Raw genomic sequence first — 22,673 nt, 5'->3', positions numbered from 1 at the left:
TTTCAAGAAAACTTGAGAGATTTAGTTTTTTCAGTTTTGGAGGTGGTCCCCCTCCACGACTAAATATCGAAAAGTGATGTTGAAATGCCAAGGGGCGACCCTTCTTCCCGTGCAAATATCACAAACTCATGTATCCAATATTAATTTCATAACCTTTCCCCACATCCTCTGTAAATTTCAAGTAAATTGAAAAAGTTTAATTGTTTCTCTGTATGTACTTAAGGAGAAGCAGATGCCTATGCCCTTTTATTGTCCCCGACAATAAAAGGAACCTGATATAAATTTCATAACCTCACCCTGTTTTTTCCGTAAAATTTCAGTCAGAAGACTTTAGTTTTGTTTTCGCTGTACTTTAAAAAAGTCGGACAAAGGTGAGACCCCTCTTCACGACCAAATATAGAAAAATAAAGTATCCGTTCTTTGTCTAAAGGCCTCCTTCAAACTTCCCTGAAAATTTCAAGCAAATTGGATAATTTTGTTCCAAGTTTCAAAAAGTTGGGTGAGGGGGATGCCCCCCTCCCGTCCACATATGAACACAACAGGTACCCCATATTAATTTCATAACCTGACCGCATGTTATCTGTAAATCTCAGGTAATTTAGAGAGTGTTAGTTTATGCACTGTACTTTAAAAAAGGGGGACATGGGGGAAGTCTCCCTCCGCGACCAAGTATTGAAAAATGAAGTAGCGTTTCTTTGTCTAGATACCAACCCCAACCCTCAGTGAAAATTTCAAGCAAATCGGTCAACTTTGGTCCGATTCTCAAAAAGTCGGACAAAGGGGGGGTCCCCCTTCTCGTTTCAAAAAATAAGGTACCCTATTTTCACCACAAGAGCGCCCATTACGAAATCTGAAATTTTCAAGTAAATCGGTTCAGCCGTTTCCGAGCTTACCCGGAACATACAAATAAACAAATATACTTTGAATTTTATATATAGATGTCTCAAAATTTTATATAGAAAATTTTGTCAACATTTAATTTCTATAGAAAATTTTGTCTAAATTTTATTTCTGTATTAAATTTTGTTTAAATTTTATTTTTCTAGAAAATTTTGTCAACATTTTTGTGCTATACAAAATTTTGGTAGAATTTTATTGCTATAGAAAATTATTTTAAATTTTTATTTTTTTTAGAAAATTTTGTCAAAAATTTATTTCTATAGAAAATTTTATTAAATTTTTCTTTCTTTAGAAAATTTTGAAAAAATTTTGTTTCTAGAGAAACTTTTGTCAGTGCTTGAGTTCTGATGGCCAATTAAAAATTTAAATTTTCAGCTGACCTCTTTGGCAAGTAAACCCAGTCGCTTTTCTGTTCTCAAATTTTCGTGCAGGCAAGACTCTTTTTCAGTCTAACTTTTTTGAGCATCGGTAGCCATTGCACATTTTGGAACGTCAATGGCTTTGGCTCAAGTCAATAAATGTTTCATCTATTCACACGAAATGTTCAGCTCACGAGTAAGTTTTCTACCACTTCAGCATGGATTTCTACCAAATATGACCGTTACCTTTCGGATCATTGTTCTGTGTTTTTCGGCCACTTGTTTTACGCGGAGCAACACCGTCATTATCACGATAACAAGCAATGGTACAAGTACCAAACGATTTTTCCACATTAAAATGCTGGAAGGCTTTAACGATAATCGCTTGTGGTTTTCCTTTCAATCGCTAAACTTATCATTAGGTTTTTAATTAATCTCATCCCAATAACCGTCATCGCAAGTACTTTGGTACACCATGTCGTATGAGTTACATGTGAGCGAACTTTGTTACTTATACGCACTAGTGTACTGTGACTGATCAAATGGGACAAATTTATTCGAAATAATTCCCATTATGTTCCTTTACTCCAGTTATTCATCGACTAGCTGAAATAAATCATCAACGTATCTCGTAAGTGATTGAATGGTAATTTTCAACCAGTTACCCTAGAATATGGTGCTTTCCCAACCAAATATTAAACAATCATTTATGAATTTCATCCAAGAATAACTTTGTTTCTGAATGAAAAAAATCAGAATTAAAACGTATAAAAATTGCTGCTTTCATCTTCTCAAGAATTCAAATTGGGAGATAAGGTCATGTTGGAATATTATCAAAATATGGATTGATAACCTCTCACATCCCATGGTTGATATAAAAATAATAAATGTTTAAAATTTTTGCAACAAACAAAATTGTAATTTCATATTGTCTAAGACCTCTATCCATCAATGCTTACAATTCTTTCAGTTACTGAGTGTCTATTATAAACATATTTAGTTTCGTGTGAGTATATAACCCAAAATATTCCATTTTTTTTTTTTTTTGACCACTTACCCACCACATCCAAATAGCCCACTTGACTCTTCATTGGATCCGTATTGATTTGACACATATACCATCCTTTATCCGATTCCTTAACGTCGCGTATCCTAAGGATCCAAGCACGTTTCTCGGCATGAGTTATGCTCATGCGATGATTTTTGGTGATGACATGGTTTTGTATCGTCAATATTGTCTGTGTATCGACACGTAGCCACGCAATCTGAAAATGATGGAAGAGAACAACAAATCAAATGAGAAACGCAAAGAAATTTTTTACTGGCCTTTAGGCAGAGAAAAACAAAGTTGAGTTATCATAAATTAAATACACTTGAAGAAAATATGAAGATTATGGTGAAAATAAATGTGTAGTAAATATTTTTGCAATAAAAGGTTTAATGTGTTTCAGGTTTCTTATAATATAACTAATATTATTTCACTTTTCATTTTTGTTTTCTTTTTAGCCCATACGGTTTATATTGAGGTCTAAAAATCGATGAAATTGTGGAGATTCCCAATCACGGTTGCCACACGAGCTAAAAATAATTTTCCAAAATTTAGAAAAAAATTACGAAAACCCTAATAATTTTTTTTTCATTTATTTATGAAATTTCGTCAAAACTTTATTTCTATAGAAAATTTTATCAAAATTTTATGTCTATAGAAAAATTTGTCAAAATTTTATTTCTATAGAAAATTTTGTAAAAATTTTATTTCTATAGAAAATTATCAAAATTTTAGTTCTACAGAAAATTTTGTAAAAATTTTATTTCTATAGAAAATTTTATCAAAATTTTAGTTCTATAGGAAATTTTGTCACAATTTTATTTTTATAGAAAATTTTGCCAAAATCTTCTTTCTATTGAACATTTTTATTTCTATAGAAAATACCCTGTTCCACAGTGTGACACAGAGCATAAAAATTTCATCAAACTTTTATTTCTATAGAAAATTTTGACAACATTTTATTTCTTTAGAAAATTTTGTCAAAATTTTATTTCTATAGAAAATTTCATCAGAATTTTATTTCTAGAGAGAATTTCATCAAAATATTATTTCTTAGACAATTTTTTCCACATTTTTCTTCTATAGAAAAATTTGTTTAAATTTTATTTCTATAGAAAGTGTTCTCAAAATTTTCTTTCTATACAAAATTTCTATAGAAAATTTTCTTAAAGTTTTATTTCTATAGAAAATTTTCGTTAAAGTTGTATTTCGAGAGATTTTTTTTTAAATTTTATTTCTGTAGAATATTTTGTCGAAATTTTATTTTTATAGAAAATTTTGTCAAAATGTTTTTTTTTTTATAAAAAAATTGACAAATTTTTTTTTTTTATTTCTATAGAAAATTTTGGTTAAAGTTGTATTTCGAGAGATTTTTTTTTAAATTTTATTTCTGTAGAATATTTTGTCGAAATTTTATTTTTTTAGAAAATTTTGTCAAAATTTTATTTTGTCACAATTTTATTTTTATAGAAAATTTTGACAACATTTTAAAATTTTGTCAAAATGTTATATTTACAGAAAATTTCATTAAAATTTTATTTCTATAGAGAATTTTATGAAATTTTTCTATAGAAAAGTTTCTAAAAATTTTATTTCTATAGAAAATTTTGGTTAAAGTTGTATTTCGAAAGAAAATAATCTTAAAATTTCTTTTCTATACAATATTTTGTCGAAATTTTATTTTTATAGAAAATGTTGTCAAAACATTTTTTCTATAAAAAAAATTGTCAACCTTTTATTTCTATAGAAAATTTTGTCAAAATTTTATTTCGATAGAAAATTCTCTTAAAATTATGTTTCTATAGAATATTTCGTCGAAATTTTATTTTTTTGGAAAATTTTGTCAAAATGTTTTTTCTATAAAAAAAATTGTCAAAATTTTATTTCTATAGAAAAGCTTGTCAAAATTTTATTTCTATAGAAAATGTTTGTCAAAATTTTATTTCTATAGAAAATTTTTTTCAAAGTTTTATTTCTATAGAAAATTTTGACAACATTTTATTTCTTTAGAAAATTTTGTCAAAATTTTATTTCTAGAGAGAATTTGATCAAAGTATTATTTCTTAGACAATTTTTTCCACATTTTTCTTCTATAGAAAAATATGTTTTTATAGAAAGTTCTTATTTCTATAGAAAGTTCTCAAAATTTTCTTTCTATAAAAATTTGCTATAGAAAATTTTTTTAAAATTTTATTTCTATAGAAAATTTTGATTAAAGTTATATTTCGATAGAATTTTTTTTTAATTTTATTTCTGTAGAATATTTTGTCGACAACATTTTATTTCTTTAGAAAATTTTGTCAAAATTTTATTTATATGGAAAATTTCATTAACCTCTTATTTCTGTAGAGAATTTTATGAAATTTTTCTATAGAAAAGTTTCTTAAAATTTTATATCTACATAAAACTTTGGTTAAAGTTGTATTTTGAAACAAAATTATCTTAATTTTTTTTCTGTAGAATATTTGGTCGAAATTTTATTTTTATATATTTATATTTTGTCAAAATGTTTTTTCTATAAAAAAATTTGGCAACATTTTCTTTCTATAGAAAATTTTTTAAAAATTTTATTTCGATAGAAAATTCTATTAAAATTTGTTTCTATAGAATATTTTGTCGAAATTTTATTTTTATGGAAAATTTTGTCAAAATGTTATTTTCTATAAAAAAAATTGTCACAATTTTATTTCTATAGAAAATTTTGTAAAAATTTTATTTCCACAGAAAATTTTGTCAAAACTTTATTTTTATATAATATTTTATCAAAATTTTATTTCTATATAATATTTTATCAAAATTTTATTCTTATAGAAAATTTAGTCAAAATTTTATTTCTTAGATAATTTTTTCAACATTTTTCTTCTATAGCAAAATTTGTTTAAATTTTATTTCTATAGAAAATGTTCCCAAAATTTTCTTTCTATAAAAAATTTCTATAGCAAATTTTGGTTGAAGTTTTATTTCGAAAGATTTTTTTTTTTAATTTTATTTCTATGGAATATTTCGGCGAAATTTTATTTTTAAAAAAAATTTTGTCAAAACGTTTTTTTCTATAAAAAAAGATTTGTCAACATTTTATTTCTATAGAAAATTTTGTCACAATTTTATTTCTATAGAAAATTTTGGTTAAAGCTGTGTTTCGATAGAAAATTTTTTAAAATTTTATTTCTATAGAATATTTTGTCGAAATTTTATTTTTATAGAAAATTTTGTCCTAATTTTTTTTTTTTATAGAAACATTTGATCAAAATTTTATTTCTATAGAAAATTTTGTCAAAATTGTATTTTTATAGAAAATTTTGTCAAAATTTTATTTCTAGAGAAATTTTTGTCAAAATTTTATTTCTATAGAAAATTTTGTCAAAATTGTGTTTTTATAGACAATTTTGTCAAAATTTTATTTCAAATGAAAATTTTTTTCAATATTTTATTTCAAAAGAAAATTTTGTCAAAATTTTATTCCAAATGAAAATTTTGTCAATATTTTATTTCAAAAGAAAATTTTGTTCTATAAAAAAATTTGTCAAAATTTTTTTCTATGGAAAATTTCATCAGAATGTTATTTCTATACAGAATTTCATCAAAATTTTATTTCTTAGACAATTTTTCCAGGATTTTTCTTCTATAGAAAAATGAGTTTATGTTTTATTTCCATAGAAAAATTTGCAAAAATTGTATTTCTTTAGAACATTTTCTCAAAATTTTCTTTCTTTCTATAAACAAATTTCTCAAAATTTTATTTCTATAGAATATTTTGTCGAAATTTTATTTTTATAGAAAATTTTGTCAAAATGGTTTTTTCTATAAAAAAATTTTGTCAACATTTTATTCCTTTAGAAAATTTTGTCAAAATTTTATTTCTATAGAAAATTATGTCACAATTTTATTTTGGTTAAGTTGTGCTTCGATAGAAACATTTTTTTAAATTTTATTTCGATAGAATATTTTTTGTCGAAATTTTGTTTTTACAGAAAATTTTGTCTTAATTTTATTTTTATAGAAAAATATGACCAAAATTTTATTTCTATAGAAAATTTTGTCAAAAATGTATTTCTTAGGAGGTTTTGTCTACAGAAAATTTTGTCAAAATTTTATTTCTATAGTCAATTTTGTCCAAATTTTATTTTGTCAAAATTTTATTTCGATATAAAATTTTGTCAAATTTTTATTTCTATAGAAAATGTTACCAAAATTTTATTTCTATAGAACATTTTTTTAACATTTTATTTCTATAGAAAAATTTCATCAAACTTTTATTTCTATAGAAAATTTTGACAATATTTTATGTCTATAGAAAAATTTGTCAACATTTTATTTCTATAGAAAATGTCACCAGAATTTTATTTATATAGAGAATTTTATCAAAATTTTATTTCTTAGGTAATTTTTCAAACATTTTTATTCTATAGAAAAATTAGTTTAAATTTTATTTCTATAGAGAAATTTGTCAAAAATTTATTTCTTAGAATATTTTGTCTACAGAAAATTTTGTCAAAATTTTATTTCCATAGAAAATTTTGTCCAAATTTTATTTCTATAGAAAATTTTGTCAAGATTTGATTTCTATAGAAAATTTTCTCAAGATTTTCTTTCTACAAAAAATTTCTATAGAAAAATTTCTCAAAATGGGTTTTCTATAGAAAATTGTGTTTGAAGTTGTATTTCCATAGATTTTTTTTAATATTATTTCTGTAGAATATTTTGTCGAAATTTTATTTTGATAAAAAATTTAGTCAAAATGTTTTTTTTTTCTATAAAACAATTTTGTCAACATCATTATTTCAATAGAAAATTTTGTCAAAATTTTATTTCTATAGAAAATTTTGTCACAATTTTATTTCTATAGAACATTTTGGTCAAGTTGTGTTTCGATAGAAAATTTTTTAAAATTTTATTTCTATAGAATATTTTGTCGAAATTTAATTTTTATAAAAAATTTTGTCTTAATTTTATTTTTATTAAAATTTGGTCAACATTTTATTTCTATAGAAAATATTGTTAAAAATTTATTTCTATAGAAAATGTTATCAAAACTTTATTTATATGTAAAACGGACCGGCTTATCAATTGACGGGTAGGGTGTGTTCTTATTCAACCAATTTTTTCCTTTTTACTTCTTCTGTATTCAAATCGTTGGAAAATCTTTTACACTTCCTGCGAATTCCAAGCTTGGTTTGTCAAGGGGTGGTATACGTCTCCTCAACATATCGTCCAACAAATCGGAAAGAGCAAAAGTACTTAAAAAATGTACCACATTAACATTTGTTAAAATATTGGACACGGAGGGCATGCGTTTCCCGAACATACACCGAGAAATGTTGCACCTTCTATATTGTCTGTCAATTTCATGAAAATTTAAGTTTTTTTTACTTAAAAAAGTCTGGCAGAAACCTGTGGAAAAATCATAAAATTATGTACCGAGTTCCCATTTACAGACAACTCTACTTTCATTTTTCAAAAAATCGGACAAAAGGGAACCTTCTCCCCACCTCCGCCCCACTCCGACCAGATATCGGAAAATCACGTACTCCCTTTCTGGAGTTGCATCAGAGATGGCGTTGTATATAAAAAAAGATTTTCCCGATTTTCTGCTGAAACTTTTCGGAGCCCAAAATCTTTCCAACGAATGGAAAACCATGGAAATCGGTTCGTGCGTTCTTGAGTTAAAATGTCGGAAAGGAAATCCCGACTAAATTTTATATATTAGATTTTGTCAAAATTTTATTTCTATAGATTGTCCTCAAATTTGGCATTTGATCTTAATTTGGCTATTAATCTTGGAAATTATAGGCTCTTTAAAACCACAATTTACCTCCTTCATCTTCACGAGACTTTGTTTCTTTTTTTATTATTTTTTTGCCAAGCCAATTTCTTTCACTGTAGGCTTGCCTCCAAAAAGTAAAAACAAAAAGGATTGATCCCTTTTTTCACGAATATTCACTCATTCACTTCGCCATTTAAGATTAATGTTTGTTTATATTGGCGATTTGGTGGTGTGTGTGTTTGTGTATTTGTATGGTATACGTTGCAAAAACTCTAGACTCCTTCGAAAACGGAAAACATAAATAACAATTTGTAAACAAACAGATTTAACAAATGTGATAATAAAAGTAAAAAAACGCTGATTTAGCTCATCATCACCCCTCAAGACAAGAACCACCTTTTAAGTTAAGAATCCATTCCCGACGGCCTAAGCAATAAATTAACAAAAATGAAATCACGTTTTTCATCCCATTTTATTATGTCTGCGATGACATATTTGTTTAATGTCACTTCAACTGTATGGCCCGGTCCATAAAGGGCTATTAGAAAATAGATTCCTTTGCATTGGCAAAAAAAAAAAATTGTAGACGTTGAATTCGTATAACAAAAAAGTCCAAAATATCATAAAATTGTCAACATAAAAAATAGACCCAATAACCATAAAATTGAAAAATAGGCAGACAAAAAAAAAAAAAAAAACAAAAAGACCCTCAAACACCATTAAGTAGACGAAAATATTGACACGTGGAGAAAAATTTATCAAAATCTGAAACATCCATCAGTTCTCGATCATTCTTACAAAAATAGATTAATGGCACGTATGTGGAAAATCAAAATAAGTTTCAACTCGCTTATATGCATTAAGCAAATCGATTACAAACAGTTCGATTAACCTAACCTTGTGAAAAGGTGTTATCCCTCAAGTAGGATATTTACGGAAATTTGCTTTAAATCTATACTAATGCCTTGTTTAGAAGACGACATATAAATTACCAATGAATAGATCCAAGTAATCAATTTCATTTATAAACCGCTTAATGGACCAAAATAGGTCCAAAAAATCATTAAATTTTAAATTTGGTCCGATGGTCGGGCCCAATGGAATTTAGTTGATTTTGGTCCATTCTCATCAAATCTGTAATTTTTCCAAAATTTTTAAAACTTTGACAAAATTTTCTGGGGAAATAACATTTTGAAAAAAAATTTTTAAAAAAAAATTAAACACAATTTTGCCAAAATTTGACAAAAATTTCTATAGAAATGGAATTTTGACAAAATTTTCCATGGAAATAAAATTTTGGAAAAATTTTATATAGAAATAAATTTGGACAAAATTTTCTATAAAAATAAAATTTTGACAAAAAATTCAAAACAAAAATTAACAAAATTTACTATGGAAATAAAGTTGTGGCAAAATTTTATATAGAAATAAAGTTTGGACAAAATTGTCTATAGAAAAAAAAATTGAAATAAATTTTTATAGAAAAAAAAAATTGACAAAATTCCTATAAAAATAAAATATTGACAAAATTTTCTATTGAAATAAAATTTTGACAAAATTTTATATATAAATAAAATTTTGACAAAATTTTCCAAAATTGTCTATAGAAATAAAATTTTAAGAAAATTTTTATAAAAATAAAATTTTGACAAAATTTTCTATAAAAATAAAATTTTGACAAAATTTTCTATAGAAAAAAAAATTGACAACATTTTCTATAGAAATAAAATTTGCACAAAATTTTCTATAAAATAAACTTTTGGGAAAATTTTCTATTGAGATAAAATTTCAACAAAATTTTCTATAGGAATTGAATTTTAACGAAATTTTGAACAGAAATAAAATTTTGACAAAAATCTCTATAGAAATAAAATTTTTACAAAATTTTCTATAGAAATAAAATTTTGACAATATTTTCTATAGAAATAAAATATGGACCAAATTGTTTATATCAATAAAATTATGACAAAATTTTCTATAAAAATAAAATTTTGACAAAATTTTCTACAGAGATAAAATGTTGACAAAATTTTCTATAGAAATAAAATAATGAGAAAAATTTTTATAGATATAAAATTATGACAAAATTTTCTACAAAAATAAAATTTGGACAAAATTTTCCATAGAAATAAAATTTGTACAAAATTTTCTATAGAAATAAAATTTTTAGAAAATTTTCTATAGAAATAAAATTTTGACAAAATTTTCTATAGAAATGGAATTTTGACAAAATTTTCCATAGAAATATAGAAACAAAGTTTGGACAAAATTTTCTATAAAAATAAAATTTTGAAAAAAATTCTATAGAAAAAATTTTTTGACAAAATTTTCTATAGAGAAAAAAAATTGACAAAATTTTCTATAGAAAAAAATTGAAAAAATTTGTTATAGAAAAAAATAATTGACAAAATTTCTATAGAAATAAATTTTTATAAAATTTTTTATAGAAATAATATTTTGACAAAATTTTCTATAGAAATAAAAGTTTGACAAAAATTTTTATAGACATAAAGGGTGATTCTTTTGAGGTTAGGATTTTCATGCATTAGTATTTGACAGATCACGTGGGATTTCAGACATGGTGTCAAAGAGAAAGATGCTCAGTATGCTTTGACATTTCATCATGAATAGCCGAACGATCTGCCACAACGTCGAATTTTCAGTGAATGGGCCCTAGAAAAGTTGGCAGAAAATCCGCTTTTTTATCGACAAATTTTGTTCAGCGATGAGGCTCATTTCTGGTTGAATGGCTACGTAAATAAGCAAAATTGCCGCATTTGGAGTGAAGAGCAACCAGAAGCCGTTCAAGAACTGCCCATGCATCCCGAAAAATGCACTGTTTGGTGTGGTTTGTACGCTGGTGGAATCATTGGACCGTATTTTTTCAAAGATGCTGTTGGACGCAACGTTACGGTGAATGGCGATCGCTATCGTTCGATGCTAACAAACTTTTTGTTGCCAAAAATGGAAGAACTGAACTTGGTTGACATGTGGTTTCAACAAGATGGCGCTACATGCCACACAGCTCGCGATTCTATGGCCATTTTGAGGGAAAACTTCGGAGAACAATTCATCTCAAGAAATGGACCGGTAAGTTGGCCACCAAGATCATGCGATTTGACGCCTTTAGACTATTTTTTGTGGGGCTACGTCAAGTCTAAAGTCTACAGAAATAAGCCAGCAACTATTCCAGCTTTGGAAGACAACATTTCCGAAGAAATTCGGGCTATTCCGGCCGAAATGCTCGAAAAAGTTGCCCAAAATTGGACTTTCCGAATGGACCACCTAAGACGCAGCCGCGGTCAACATTTAAATGAAATTATCTTCAAAAAGTAAATGTCATGGACCAATCTAACGTTTCAAATAAAGAACCGATGAGATTTTGCAAATTTTATGCCTTTTTTAAAAAAAAAAGTTATCAAGCTCTTAACAAATCACCCTTTATAATTTTGAGAAAAATTTTTATTGAAATAAAATATACACAAAATTTTGTATAGAGATATAAATTTGGCAAAAATTGCTACGGAAATAGAATTTGGATAAAAATTTCTATAAAAAAAATTAAAAAAATTTTCTATAGAAATAAAAGTTTGACAAAATTTTCTATAGAAAAAAAATTTGACAAAATTTCTATAGAAAAAAAATTGACAAAATTTCTGTAGAAATACAATTTTTACAAAATTTTCTATAGAATTAAAATTTTGAGAAAATTTTCATAGAAGTAAAATTTTGACAAAATTTTCTATAGAAATAAAATTTGGACAAAATTTTCTACAGAAATAAAATTTTGACAAAATTTTCTATAGAAATATAATTTTGACAAAATTTTCTACAGAAATAAAATTGTGACAAAATTTTTTTTGGAAATAAAATAATGAGAACATTCTTTATACATATATATATATATATATATATATATATATATATATATATATATATATATATATATATATATATATATATATATATATATATATATATATATATATATATATATATATATATATAAAATTAAGACAAAATTTTCTATAGAAATATAATTTGAATAGAAATAAAAATTTCACAAAATTTTTTGTCGAAGTAAAATTTTGGAAAATTTTTTTTATAGTATATTAAAATTAATATATATTTTAATTTAATTTAACTAAATTAAATTAATACAAATTGAAAAAAAAAATAGTCCGCTGGTACGAATTTTGGTTCAATTTTGGAAAAATGTAGGTCCAAACTACAAATTCATTGTGGCAACGCTGGTTATGTGATCATTCACAGTACATTGGTGCGTGTACGTAACAATGTCCAGGCACAAGTAACTCATACGACATGGTGTACCAAAGTACTTGTGATGGCGTGCATTGAGATAAGATAAATTAAAACCCTAATAAAAATTGCCGATTGGCTGGAAATCCCAAAGTGGAGTCCTTCAATATTTAAATGTGAAAAAAATAACAACAACACCAGAAATTCTCCGGGGACTAAAGGGGCCGACTATTCCAGCAAAATAAGCGTCGCCAAGAAAGTTGTGAAACTATTCTTTTTGTATCCGGAAGTGGTACAAAGTTGGTAGTTAAAAAAAGAACATCTTTAAGTGGCTATGTTTGGAATTGCTTTCAGATCTGTGCCTTTAGATCAACTTCCAATTTTTTTGCTGGGATATTATACCCTTCACCACTATGTAGATTCAAAGTTTTCATACCATCTCAACTCCTTCAAATTTGGGAAATATTTAAAGGTTTTTAAATCTGAATCGAATTGAACAACATTTGTTATAGTTTTACGAAATCTCTAGACTTAAAATTTAAATCGGCTAACAAAGATTTAGCACACTGTTACTTAAAAATATGGGAAAAAACCCTAGAGCCATTTTTATAAAATTGCACAAAATTCCGTTTATAATGATTGGGATGATTTATATGTATTAAAGGTAATTTTCGGCATTATTTCCTAAATCTAAAGAACATATATATGCGGCTGAATTTAAATCTGAACAGATTTGGATTAACTTCGACACAATTAAACAGAATTTTAAATCTGGTCTCTGTGGGAAAATATCAAGACAACTGGTTAAAAATATGAAATTGTTTTATCATTTTTCCCCAAATCAGTCTTACACATAAATTTGTACAATTTGATAAAATGTTAATTCTGCCCTCAATGCAAAATTTCGAGGAAACTTTTGCCGCAGGTGGTCATACGAATCAAAATCTGGCGACAGATATATATGAGAGATATATCAAAATTTGAAACAATTTCAACTATATTTTTCATACTTGACAAGGCCTTCAATTGTAGTCTTTGTGCAAAATTTAAAGTAAATCAAGTCGAAACTCTGGCCTCTGGGAGTTATATATAAATCGGAACCGATTTCAAGCAAATTTGACATGCATGTCAAATTTGCATTCCACACTGTGTGTAAAATCTTTCATAAATCGAATTAAAAAGTTTACCCGATATGTTCTTATGAGTTTAAATCGGGCGAAGGACATATACGGGGGCTATATCTAAATCTGAATCGATTTCGACCAAAGTTTACATAAATAGCTAGAATGTTAATTAACTTCCTATGCTAAATTTCAAGTAAATTGGAGATCGACTGCAACTAAATTTGATACAATTTATGAAACTATCAGTTGTACTCCTTGTGCAAACTGTAAAGAAAAAAGGTGTAGAACTCTGGCCTCTGGAGCACGGTAGTTCGTAGAATTGTACCAAAAATGGTAGATTTTTTTTTTTTTTGTTAAAATTTTATTTCTATAAAAATATTTTGTCAAACTTTTATTTCCATAGAAAATTTTGTCAAATTTTATTTTTATAGACAATTTTCTTATAATTTTATTTCTATATAAAATTTTGTCAAAATTGTATTTCATTCCATAGAAAAATTTGTCAAAATTTTATTACTATAGAAAATTTGGTCAAAATTTTAGTTCTATTGAAGATTTTATCATAATTTTATTTCTATAGAATATTTTGTCAAAATTTTATTTCGATTGAAAATTTTGTCTAAATTTTATTTCTATTGAAAATTTTACTAAATTTTATTTCTATATAAAATTTTACTTTTATAGAAAATTTTGTCAAAATTTTATTTCTACAGGAAATTTTGTCAAAATTTTATTCCTATAAAAAAATTTGTCAATATTTTATTTCTAAGGAAATTATGTCAAAATTTTATTTCAATAGAAAATTTTGTCAAAATTTTATTTCTATAGAAAATTTGGTCAAAATTTTACTTCTATTGAAAATTTTATCAAAACTTGATTTCTAAAGAAAATTTTGCTTAAGTTTTATTTCTATAAAAAATTTTGTCAAAATTTTATTTAGTAGAAAATTTTGTCAAAATTAATTTTTTATAGAAAATTTTGTCAACATTTTATTTCTGTAGAAACTTTTGTCAAAATTTTATTTAGATAGAAAATTTTGTCAAAAATTAATTTTTATAGAAAATTTTGTCCAAATTTTATTTCTATAGAAAAGTTTATCAAATTTAATTTTTATAGAAAATTTTGTTAAACTTTTATTTCTATAGAAAATTTTATCAAAATTTTATTTCTATACAAAATTTTGTCGAAATTGTATTTCTATAGAAAATTTTGTCAAAATTTTATTTCTACTGAAAATTTTATCAAACTTTTATTTGTAAAGAAAATTTTGTTTCTAAAGAATATATTTATATTTCTATAAATATTTTGTTAAAATTTTATTCCTATAGAAAATTTTGTCAAAATTTTATTTCTAATGAAATGTTTATTAAAATTTCATTTCTGTAGAAAATTTTGTCAAAATTGTATTCTATAGAATATTTTGTGAACATTTTATTTCTGTAGAAACTTTTGTCAAAATTTTATTTATATAGAAAGTTTTGTAAAATTTTGTTAATACAGAAAATTTTGTCAAAATGTTATTTATATAGAAAATTTTGTCAAAATTTTATTTATATAGAAAATTTTGTCAAAATTTTATTTATATAGAAAATTTTGCCAAAACTTTATTGCTATAGGTAATCTCGTCAGAATTTAATTTCTATAGAAAATTTTATTAAAATTTTGTTTCTATAGGAAAATTTGTTAATTTTTAAGCTAAGAAGCACTAGTTGGAGAGGAATATTTTGTAAAATCTGCCAAAATACCGAGAATTCTTTATTTTGCAAAATCTTCCAAAATATCAAGAAGTCCAGCAATCTATCAAACATTAAAAAATCTACTATTTTTTTAATTCTACCAATATTGGCTATTAGACGCTGACATGTCGATTTTAATAAGCAGAAGAGTTATCGAATTTATATTCATTCGTATAATGGGAGTATGGTATGACAAATTTTCATAATATCATCATTTTAGTGATTTTATTTTATTTTCCATTTATTGAGACTCTTGAAGCCTATGACTCAAAATCATTCTCCCTTATCTTCAGGTGCAAATCACCAAGGTAGCGAATAGAAGAAATAATGCCTCCTCCTCCTTCTATCTTTTATTTAGGGACTAATATTTACAACTCAACGATAAAATGTATTCATGTAAATGGAGACACCTGCCATTTTCCTTCTGATATCTAATACGAATGCTTTCAAAAGTTCCAATAATGTAACAAAAGATATTTGCAAGCAAAAAAAAAATTGTTGACATGCCATGCACAACGAAGTATACTCTAATTTTTCCGTAAACTTTATTATGATCCCCAGAAACGGAAGAAGGATTTCCATGTTAACAAGAAGAATTCATTCAAATACAAAACTACAATTTCCCCCTGCCTTTCTTTTCTTCATATACTAGAGCATTTTTATTTCTTTTTTTTTTTGTGGAAAATTTATTTAACTTTCACTCTATAGAAATTGTATCCATTGAAATGACACCCTGATGATGATAAAAAGTCATAAGGAAATTATAACAATTTCTAAAAATATGTTGTTAACAATGAAGACATTTTGTGGAGTCCCTTTTTTGGGATGGTGTTTTTTTTCTCTCAAAGTGAACCGATTATGGATGACAATATAACTATGACCTTTAAGGATGGGTAAATTATATGGCGAAAGGTCATCAATGTAGCAAAACCGAAGAAACAAAAAAATAGAAAAGGAAACTTGGACACCACAAAGGAAATATGAGAGGATCTTTCACACTCTATTGAGTGGGACCAAATACTATTTAAAGGAAGGGGGAAAGGAAAATGTGGTTCTGTTGATATTTAATTTTAATGCTCTACATCACATCTAAGGTTGATGTTGGTATTGCTACGGTTAGGTTGACACCAGGGGGGTTGAATTTCAGCATCTCAATTATGTGATGGGATGAAATAAAATTTTGACAAAATTTTCTATAAAAATAAAATTTTGACAAAATTTTCTATAAAAATAAAATTTTGACAAACATTTCAAAAGAACTAAAATTTTGCCAAAATTTTATATAAGAATAAAATTTCGATAAAATTTTCTACAAAAATAAAAGTTTGACGAACTTTTCTACAGAAATAAAACTTTGACAAAATTTTCTATAGACATAAAATATGGACAAATTTTCCTACAGAAATATAATTTTTACAAAATGTTCTATAGAAATAAAATGTTGACAAAAGTTTCTATTGAAATACAAATTTGACAAATTTTTCTATAGAAATAAAATAATGCAAACCTTTGAATACAATTTTGATAAAATTTTCTATAAAATTAAAATTTTGACACAATTTTCTATAGAAATAAAATTTTGACTAAATTTTCTATAGAAATAAAATTTCGACGAATTGTCTGTAGAAATAAAATTTTGATAAAATTTTCAATAGAAATGAAATTTTGAAAAAATTTTCTATAAAAAATGAAATTTTGAAAAAATTTTCTATAGAAATAAAATTTTGAAAAAAAAATTTATAGAATTAAAATGTTGATAAACATTTTCTACAAAAGTAAAAGTATGACAAAATTTTCATTAGAAAAAAGTTAAAGAAAAAAATAAAAGTTTGACAAAATTTTCTATAGGAATAAAATGTTGACAAAATTTTCTATAGACATAAAATATGGACAAATTTATCTGCAGAAATAAAATTTTGACAAAATTTTCTATAGAAATAAAATTTTGCCAAAATTTTTCTATAGAAATAAAATGTTTTGACAATCATTTTAATAGATATACACTTTTGATAAAATTTTCTACAGAACTAAAATTTTGACACAGTTTTCATTAGAAATAAAATTTTTACGAAATTTTTAATAAAAATAAAATTTTGACTAAATTTTCCATAGAAATAAAATTTCGACAGAATTGTCTATAGAAATGAAATTTTGAAAAAAAAAAATTTTATAGAAATAAAATTTTGATAAACATTTTCTAAAAAAGTAAAAGTTTGACAAAATTTTCATTAGAAAAAGGTTTGGATAAAATTTTCTATAGAAATCAAATGTTGACAAAATTTTCAATAGAACTAAAATTTTGATAAAATTTTCTATAGAATTTAAATTTTGACAAAATTTTCTATAGACATACAATATGGACGAAATTTTCTACAGAAATAAAATTTTGACAAAATTTTCTATAGAAATAAAATTTTGACAAAATTTTCTATTGAAATACAAATTTGACAAATTTTTCAACAAAAATAAAAGCTTGACAAATTTTTTTTTTAAAAAATAAAATTTTGACGAAATTTTCTACAGAACTAAAATTTTGGCACAGTTTTCATTAGAAATAACATTTTGACAAAATTTTCTACAAAGAAAAAATTTGACAAAATTTTCTATAGATATGCAATTTTGATAAAATTTTCTATAGAATTAAAATTTTGACAAAATTTTCTATAGAAATAAAATTTTGACGAACTTTTCTATAAAAATAAAATTTTGACAAAATTTTCTATAGAAATAAAATTTTGAAGAAATTTTTGACAATATTTTCTATAAAAATAAAATTTTGAAAAATTTTTTTTTTTAGAAATAAAATGTTGACAAAATTTTTTAATAGAAATAAAATTTTGACAAAATTTTCTAAAGAACTAAAATTTTGACACAGTTTTCATTAGAAATAAAATTTTGACAAAATGATTTCCAGAAATAAAATTTTGACGAAATTTCTACAAAAATGAAATTTTTACAAAATTTTCTATAGAAATAAAATTTTGACAAAATTTTCTATAAAGAACAAATTTTACAAAATTTTCTATTGAATTAAAATTTTGACAAAACTTTCTATAGAAATAAAATTTTGACAAAATTTTTTATTGAAATACAAATTTTTCTATAGAAATAAAATGTTGCCAAACATTTTGATAGATATACAATTTTGACAAATTTTTCTAAAGAAATAAATTTTGAGAAATTTTCTATAAAAATAAAATTTTGACACAATTTTTATAGAATTTTCTACAAAAGTAAAAGTTTGGCAAAATTGTCATTAGAAAAAAGTTTTGATAAAATTTTCTATAGAAATAAAATTTTGAGAAAATTTTCTATAGAAATAAAATATTGACACAGTTTTCATTAGAAATAACATTTTGACAACATTTTCTACAAAAAAAAATTTGACAACATTTTCCATAGAAATACATTTTGACAAAATTTTCTATAGATATGAAATTTTGATAAAATTTTCTATAGAATTAAAATTTTGACAAAATTTTCTTTAGAAATAAAATTTTGACAATATTTTCTATAGAAATAAAATTTTGTTGTTTTTTTGATTTCAGCTTAAAACCATACATTGACTAAACTACAAGTGTAGCTAAATCAACAGAGGAAAAGAGGAAAATTTTGACGAAAATTTTCTATAAAAATAAAATTTTAACAAAATTTTCTATAGAAATAAAATTTTGACGAAATTTTCAATAAAAATAAAATTTTGACAAAATTTTCTTTAGAAATAAAGTTTTGACAATATTTTCTATAAAAATTAAATTTTGACAAAATTTTCTTTAGAAATAAAATGTTGAAAAAAATTTTTAATGAAAGTAAAATTTTGACAAAATTTTCTCAAGAACTAAAATTTTGACACAGTTTTCGTTAGAAATAAAATTTTGACAAAATGATCTCTAGAAATAAAATTTTGACGAAATTTTCTACAAAAATAAAATTTTGACAAATTTTTCTATAGAAATAAAATTTTGACAAAATTTTCTATAAAGAAAAACTTTGACAAAATTTTCTATTGAAATACAAATTTGACAAATTGTTTTACAAAAATAAAGGTTTGACAAAATTTTTAACAAACATAAAATTTTGACAAAACTTTCTAAAGAACTAAAATGTTGACACAGTCTTCATATGAAATACAATTTCGACAAAATGTTTTCTGGAAATAAAATTTTTATGAATTTTTCTATAAAAATAGAATTTTGACAAAATTTTCTTTTGAAATAAAATTTTGACAAAATTTTCTATAGAACTAAAATGTTGACACAGTCTTCATAAGAAATAAAATTTCGACAAAATGTTTTCTGAAAATAAAATTTTTACGAATTTTTCTAAAAAAGTAAAATTTTGACAAAATTTTCTTTTGAAATAAAATTTTGACAAAATTTTCTATAGAAATGAAATCCATCCCACCATCTTGCAGTCTATAGGGCTTTGCCCAAATAAATTTGACAAACATTCTTTTCCTCTATTAGTTAAGCTACACTTGTAGTTTAGTCAATGCATGGTTTTAAGCTGAAATAAAAAAAAAAAAAAAAAAAAAAAAAAAACAAATAAAATTTTGACAAAATTTTCTATTGAAATAAAATGTTGATAAAAATTTTTTAATAGAAATAAAATTTTGACAAAATTTTCTAAAGAACTAAAATTTTTTACACAATTTTCATTCGAAATAAAATGTTGACACAATTTTCTATAGAAATAAAATTTTGACGAAATTTTCTTTAAAAACAAGTAAGGAAAGTCTAAAGTCGGGCGGGGCCGACTATATTATACCCTGCGCCACTTTGTAGATCTAAATTTTCGATACCATATCACATCCGTCAAATGTGTTGGGGGCTATATATAAAGGTTTGTCCCAAATATATACATGTAAATATCACTCGATCTGGACAGAATTTGATAGACTTCTACAAAATCTATAGACACAAAATTTAAGTCGGCTAATGGGGAGACACCGTGGTACAATGGTTCCTGCTTCGATTCCTGCTTCGACCGAACACCAACAAGTTTTTCAGCGGTGGATTATCCCACTTCAGTAATGCTGGTGACATTTCTGAGGGTTTCAAAGCTTCTCTAAGTGGTTTCACTGCAATGTGGAACGCCGTTCGGACTCGGCTGTAAAAAGGAGGTCCCTTGTAACTGAGATTAACATCGAATCGGGCATCACTCAGTGATAAGAGAGAAGTTCACCAATGTGGTATCACAATAGACTGAATAGTCTAAGTGAGCCTGATACTTCGGGCTGCCACCTAACCTAACTTAATGCACTAGGGTGGAACACAATGTTAGTAAACAAATATGGGAAACATTTAAATCTGAAGCAATTTTAAGGAAACTTCGCAAAAGTTTATTTATGATTTATAGCTCGATATATAAGTATTAGAAGTTTAGGAAAATTAGAGTCTTTCTACAATTTTTCGACTAAGCAGTGGCGATTTTACAAGGAAAATGTTGGTATTTTTACCATTTTTGTCGAAATCAGAAAAACATATATATGGGAGCTATATCTAAATCTCAACCGATTTCAACCAAATTTGGCACACATAGTTACAAAGCTAGTTCTACTCCCTGTGCAAAATTTCAATTAAATCGGAGTAAAATATTGGCCACTGTGGTCATATGAGTGTCAATCGGGCGAACGATATATATGGGAGCTATATCTAAATCTGAACCGATTTCAATGAAATTTTGCACACTTGACTACACTACTAATTGTACTACTAGTGCAAAATTTGGGTAAAACTCTGCCTTCTGGGACCGTATTAGTCTATATCGGGCGAAAGATATATATGGGAGCTATATCTAAATCTGAATCAATTTCAACCAAATTTAGCACGCATAGCTACAATGCTAAATCTACTCCCTGTGCAAAATTTCAGCCAAATTGGGCCAAAACTCTGTCTTTTAGGACCATATTAGTCCATATCGGGCGAAAGATATATATGGGAGCTATATCTAAATATGAACCGATTTCAATCAAATTTGGCACACATAACTATACTACTAATTGTACTCCTAGTGCAAAATTTCAATCAAATTCGGCCAAAAATCTGGCTTCTGGGGCCATATAAGTCCATATCGGGCGAAAGATATATATGGGAGCTATATCTAAATCTGAACCGATTTCAACCAAATTTTGCGTACTTGACTATACGACTAAATGTTATGTTTGTACAAAATTTCAAGCAAATCGGTATAAAACTATGGCTGCTGGGTTCATATTAGTGCATATCGGGCGAAAGATATATATGGGAGCTATATCTAAATCTGAACCGCTTTTCTTCCAAAATCAATGGGGTTCTATTCTGACCCAAATTAGGAACATGTGCCAAATTTGAAGGCGATTGGACTTAAATTGCGACCTAGACTTTGATCACAAAAATGTGTTCACAGACAGACGGACGGACGGACGGACATGGTTATATCGACTCAGGGACCCACCCTGAGCATTATTGCCAAAGACACCATGTGTCTATCTCGTCTCCTTCTGGGTGTTACAAACATATGCACTAACTTATAATACCCTGTTCCACAGTGTGGCGCAGGGTATAATAAAATTTTGACAAAATTTTCTATAAAGAAAAAATTTGACATATTTTCTATAGAAATAAAATTTTGACAAAATTTTCTTTAGAAATAAAATTTTGACAAAATTTTCTATAGAAATGAAATTTTGATAAAATTTTTTAATTAAATAAAATTTTGATAAAATTTTCTATAGAAATAAAATTTTGACTAAATGTTCTCTAGAAATAAAATTTTGACAAAATTTTCTATAGAAATAAAATTTTGATAAAATTTTCTATAGAAATAAAATTTTAATAAAATTTTCTATAGAAATAAAATTTTGATTAATTTAAAAATTTACTTTCGAATTTTTATTTCTTATTTTCTTTAGACGTATGTGGTACCATAAAAATAATATCCAACAGAAATTTATTACAACTTTTCTTAAAAAAAAATCGAAAATCCAAGCAACCGTTAATCTACAACATTTTATATCTTATTTCTAAGAAGGGTTTTAAATATTCGCCTTAGCCAAATATTTTTGTTTTTATCATATTCTTTGATTGTTGCTACTGCTTCCTTTGTATTGTGTTGTCGTTATCATTATCTCTAATTTTTACTGTTTCCTGAACATCCTTTTGTACTTTTTTCTACATTCTTGGGCTTTGTTAAAACGTTTGGGTCAATAGTTAAGGCCAGCGGAGGGGAAAAATAAACACTTCGACCCAAACACCTACATACCATCAACAGCTCTCTTTCTAAGAAGGCCGAATTGTCAAACCCCTTAAAGTAAGCTAAGAAAAAGTTACCTGAATTGGATATTTATAGGTGCGTGTCAAAGGACATTTTCTATGAATTGAAGGAAACAGAGAGACATTAAATATACCAGCATATATAAAGTCATTGCTAGGGTAGTGGACAAAGAAGAATTTGACCTTTAGTGTGGAGACGTATTTGCTTGCTATGGGGGCCACAAAAACA

The 22,673-nt window shown here is 25.2% G+C and overlaps 1 protein-coding gene across 1 annotated transcript in view; it reads right to left on the bottom strand.

The window, feature by feature from the left end:
* The window catches only part of DIP-theta (Dpr-interacting protein theta), a 196,050-nt gene that overhangs the window by 146,994 nt on the left and 26,383 nt on the right, over positions 1–22,673 (bottom strand). The window contains exon 4 of the mRNA XM_075293470.1: positions 2,317–2,524. Within this exon, the coding sequence (XP_075149585.1) occupies positions 2,317–2,524 (208 nt within the window). The remainder of the gene's footprint in view (positions 1–2,316; positions 2,525–22,673) is intronic.

The sequence above is a fragment of the Haematobia irritans genome, chromosome 2, assembly GCF_050003625.1.
Source record: "Haematobia irritans isolate KBUSLIRL chromosome 2, ASM5000362v1, whole genome shotgun sequence".
NCBI lineage: Eukaryota > Metazoa > Arthropoda > Insecta > Diptera > Muscidae > Haematobia > Haematobia irritans.
Note: the sequence above shows the minus strand (reverse complement) of the source record. Positions and strands in the feature narration are given on the sequence as shown.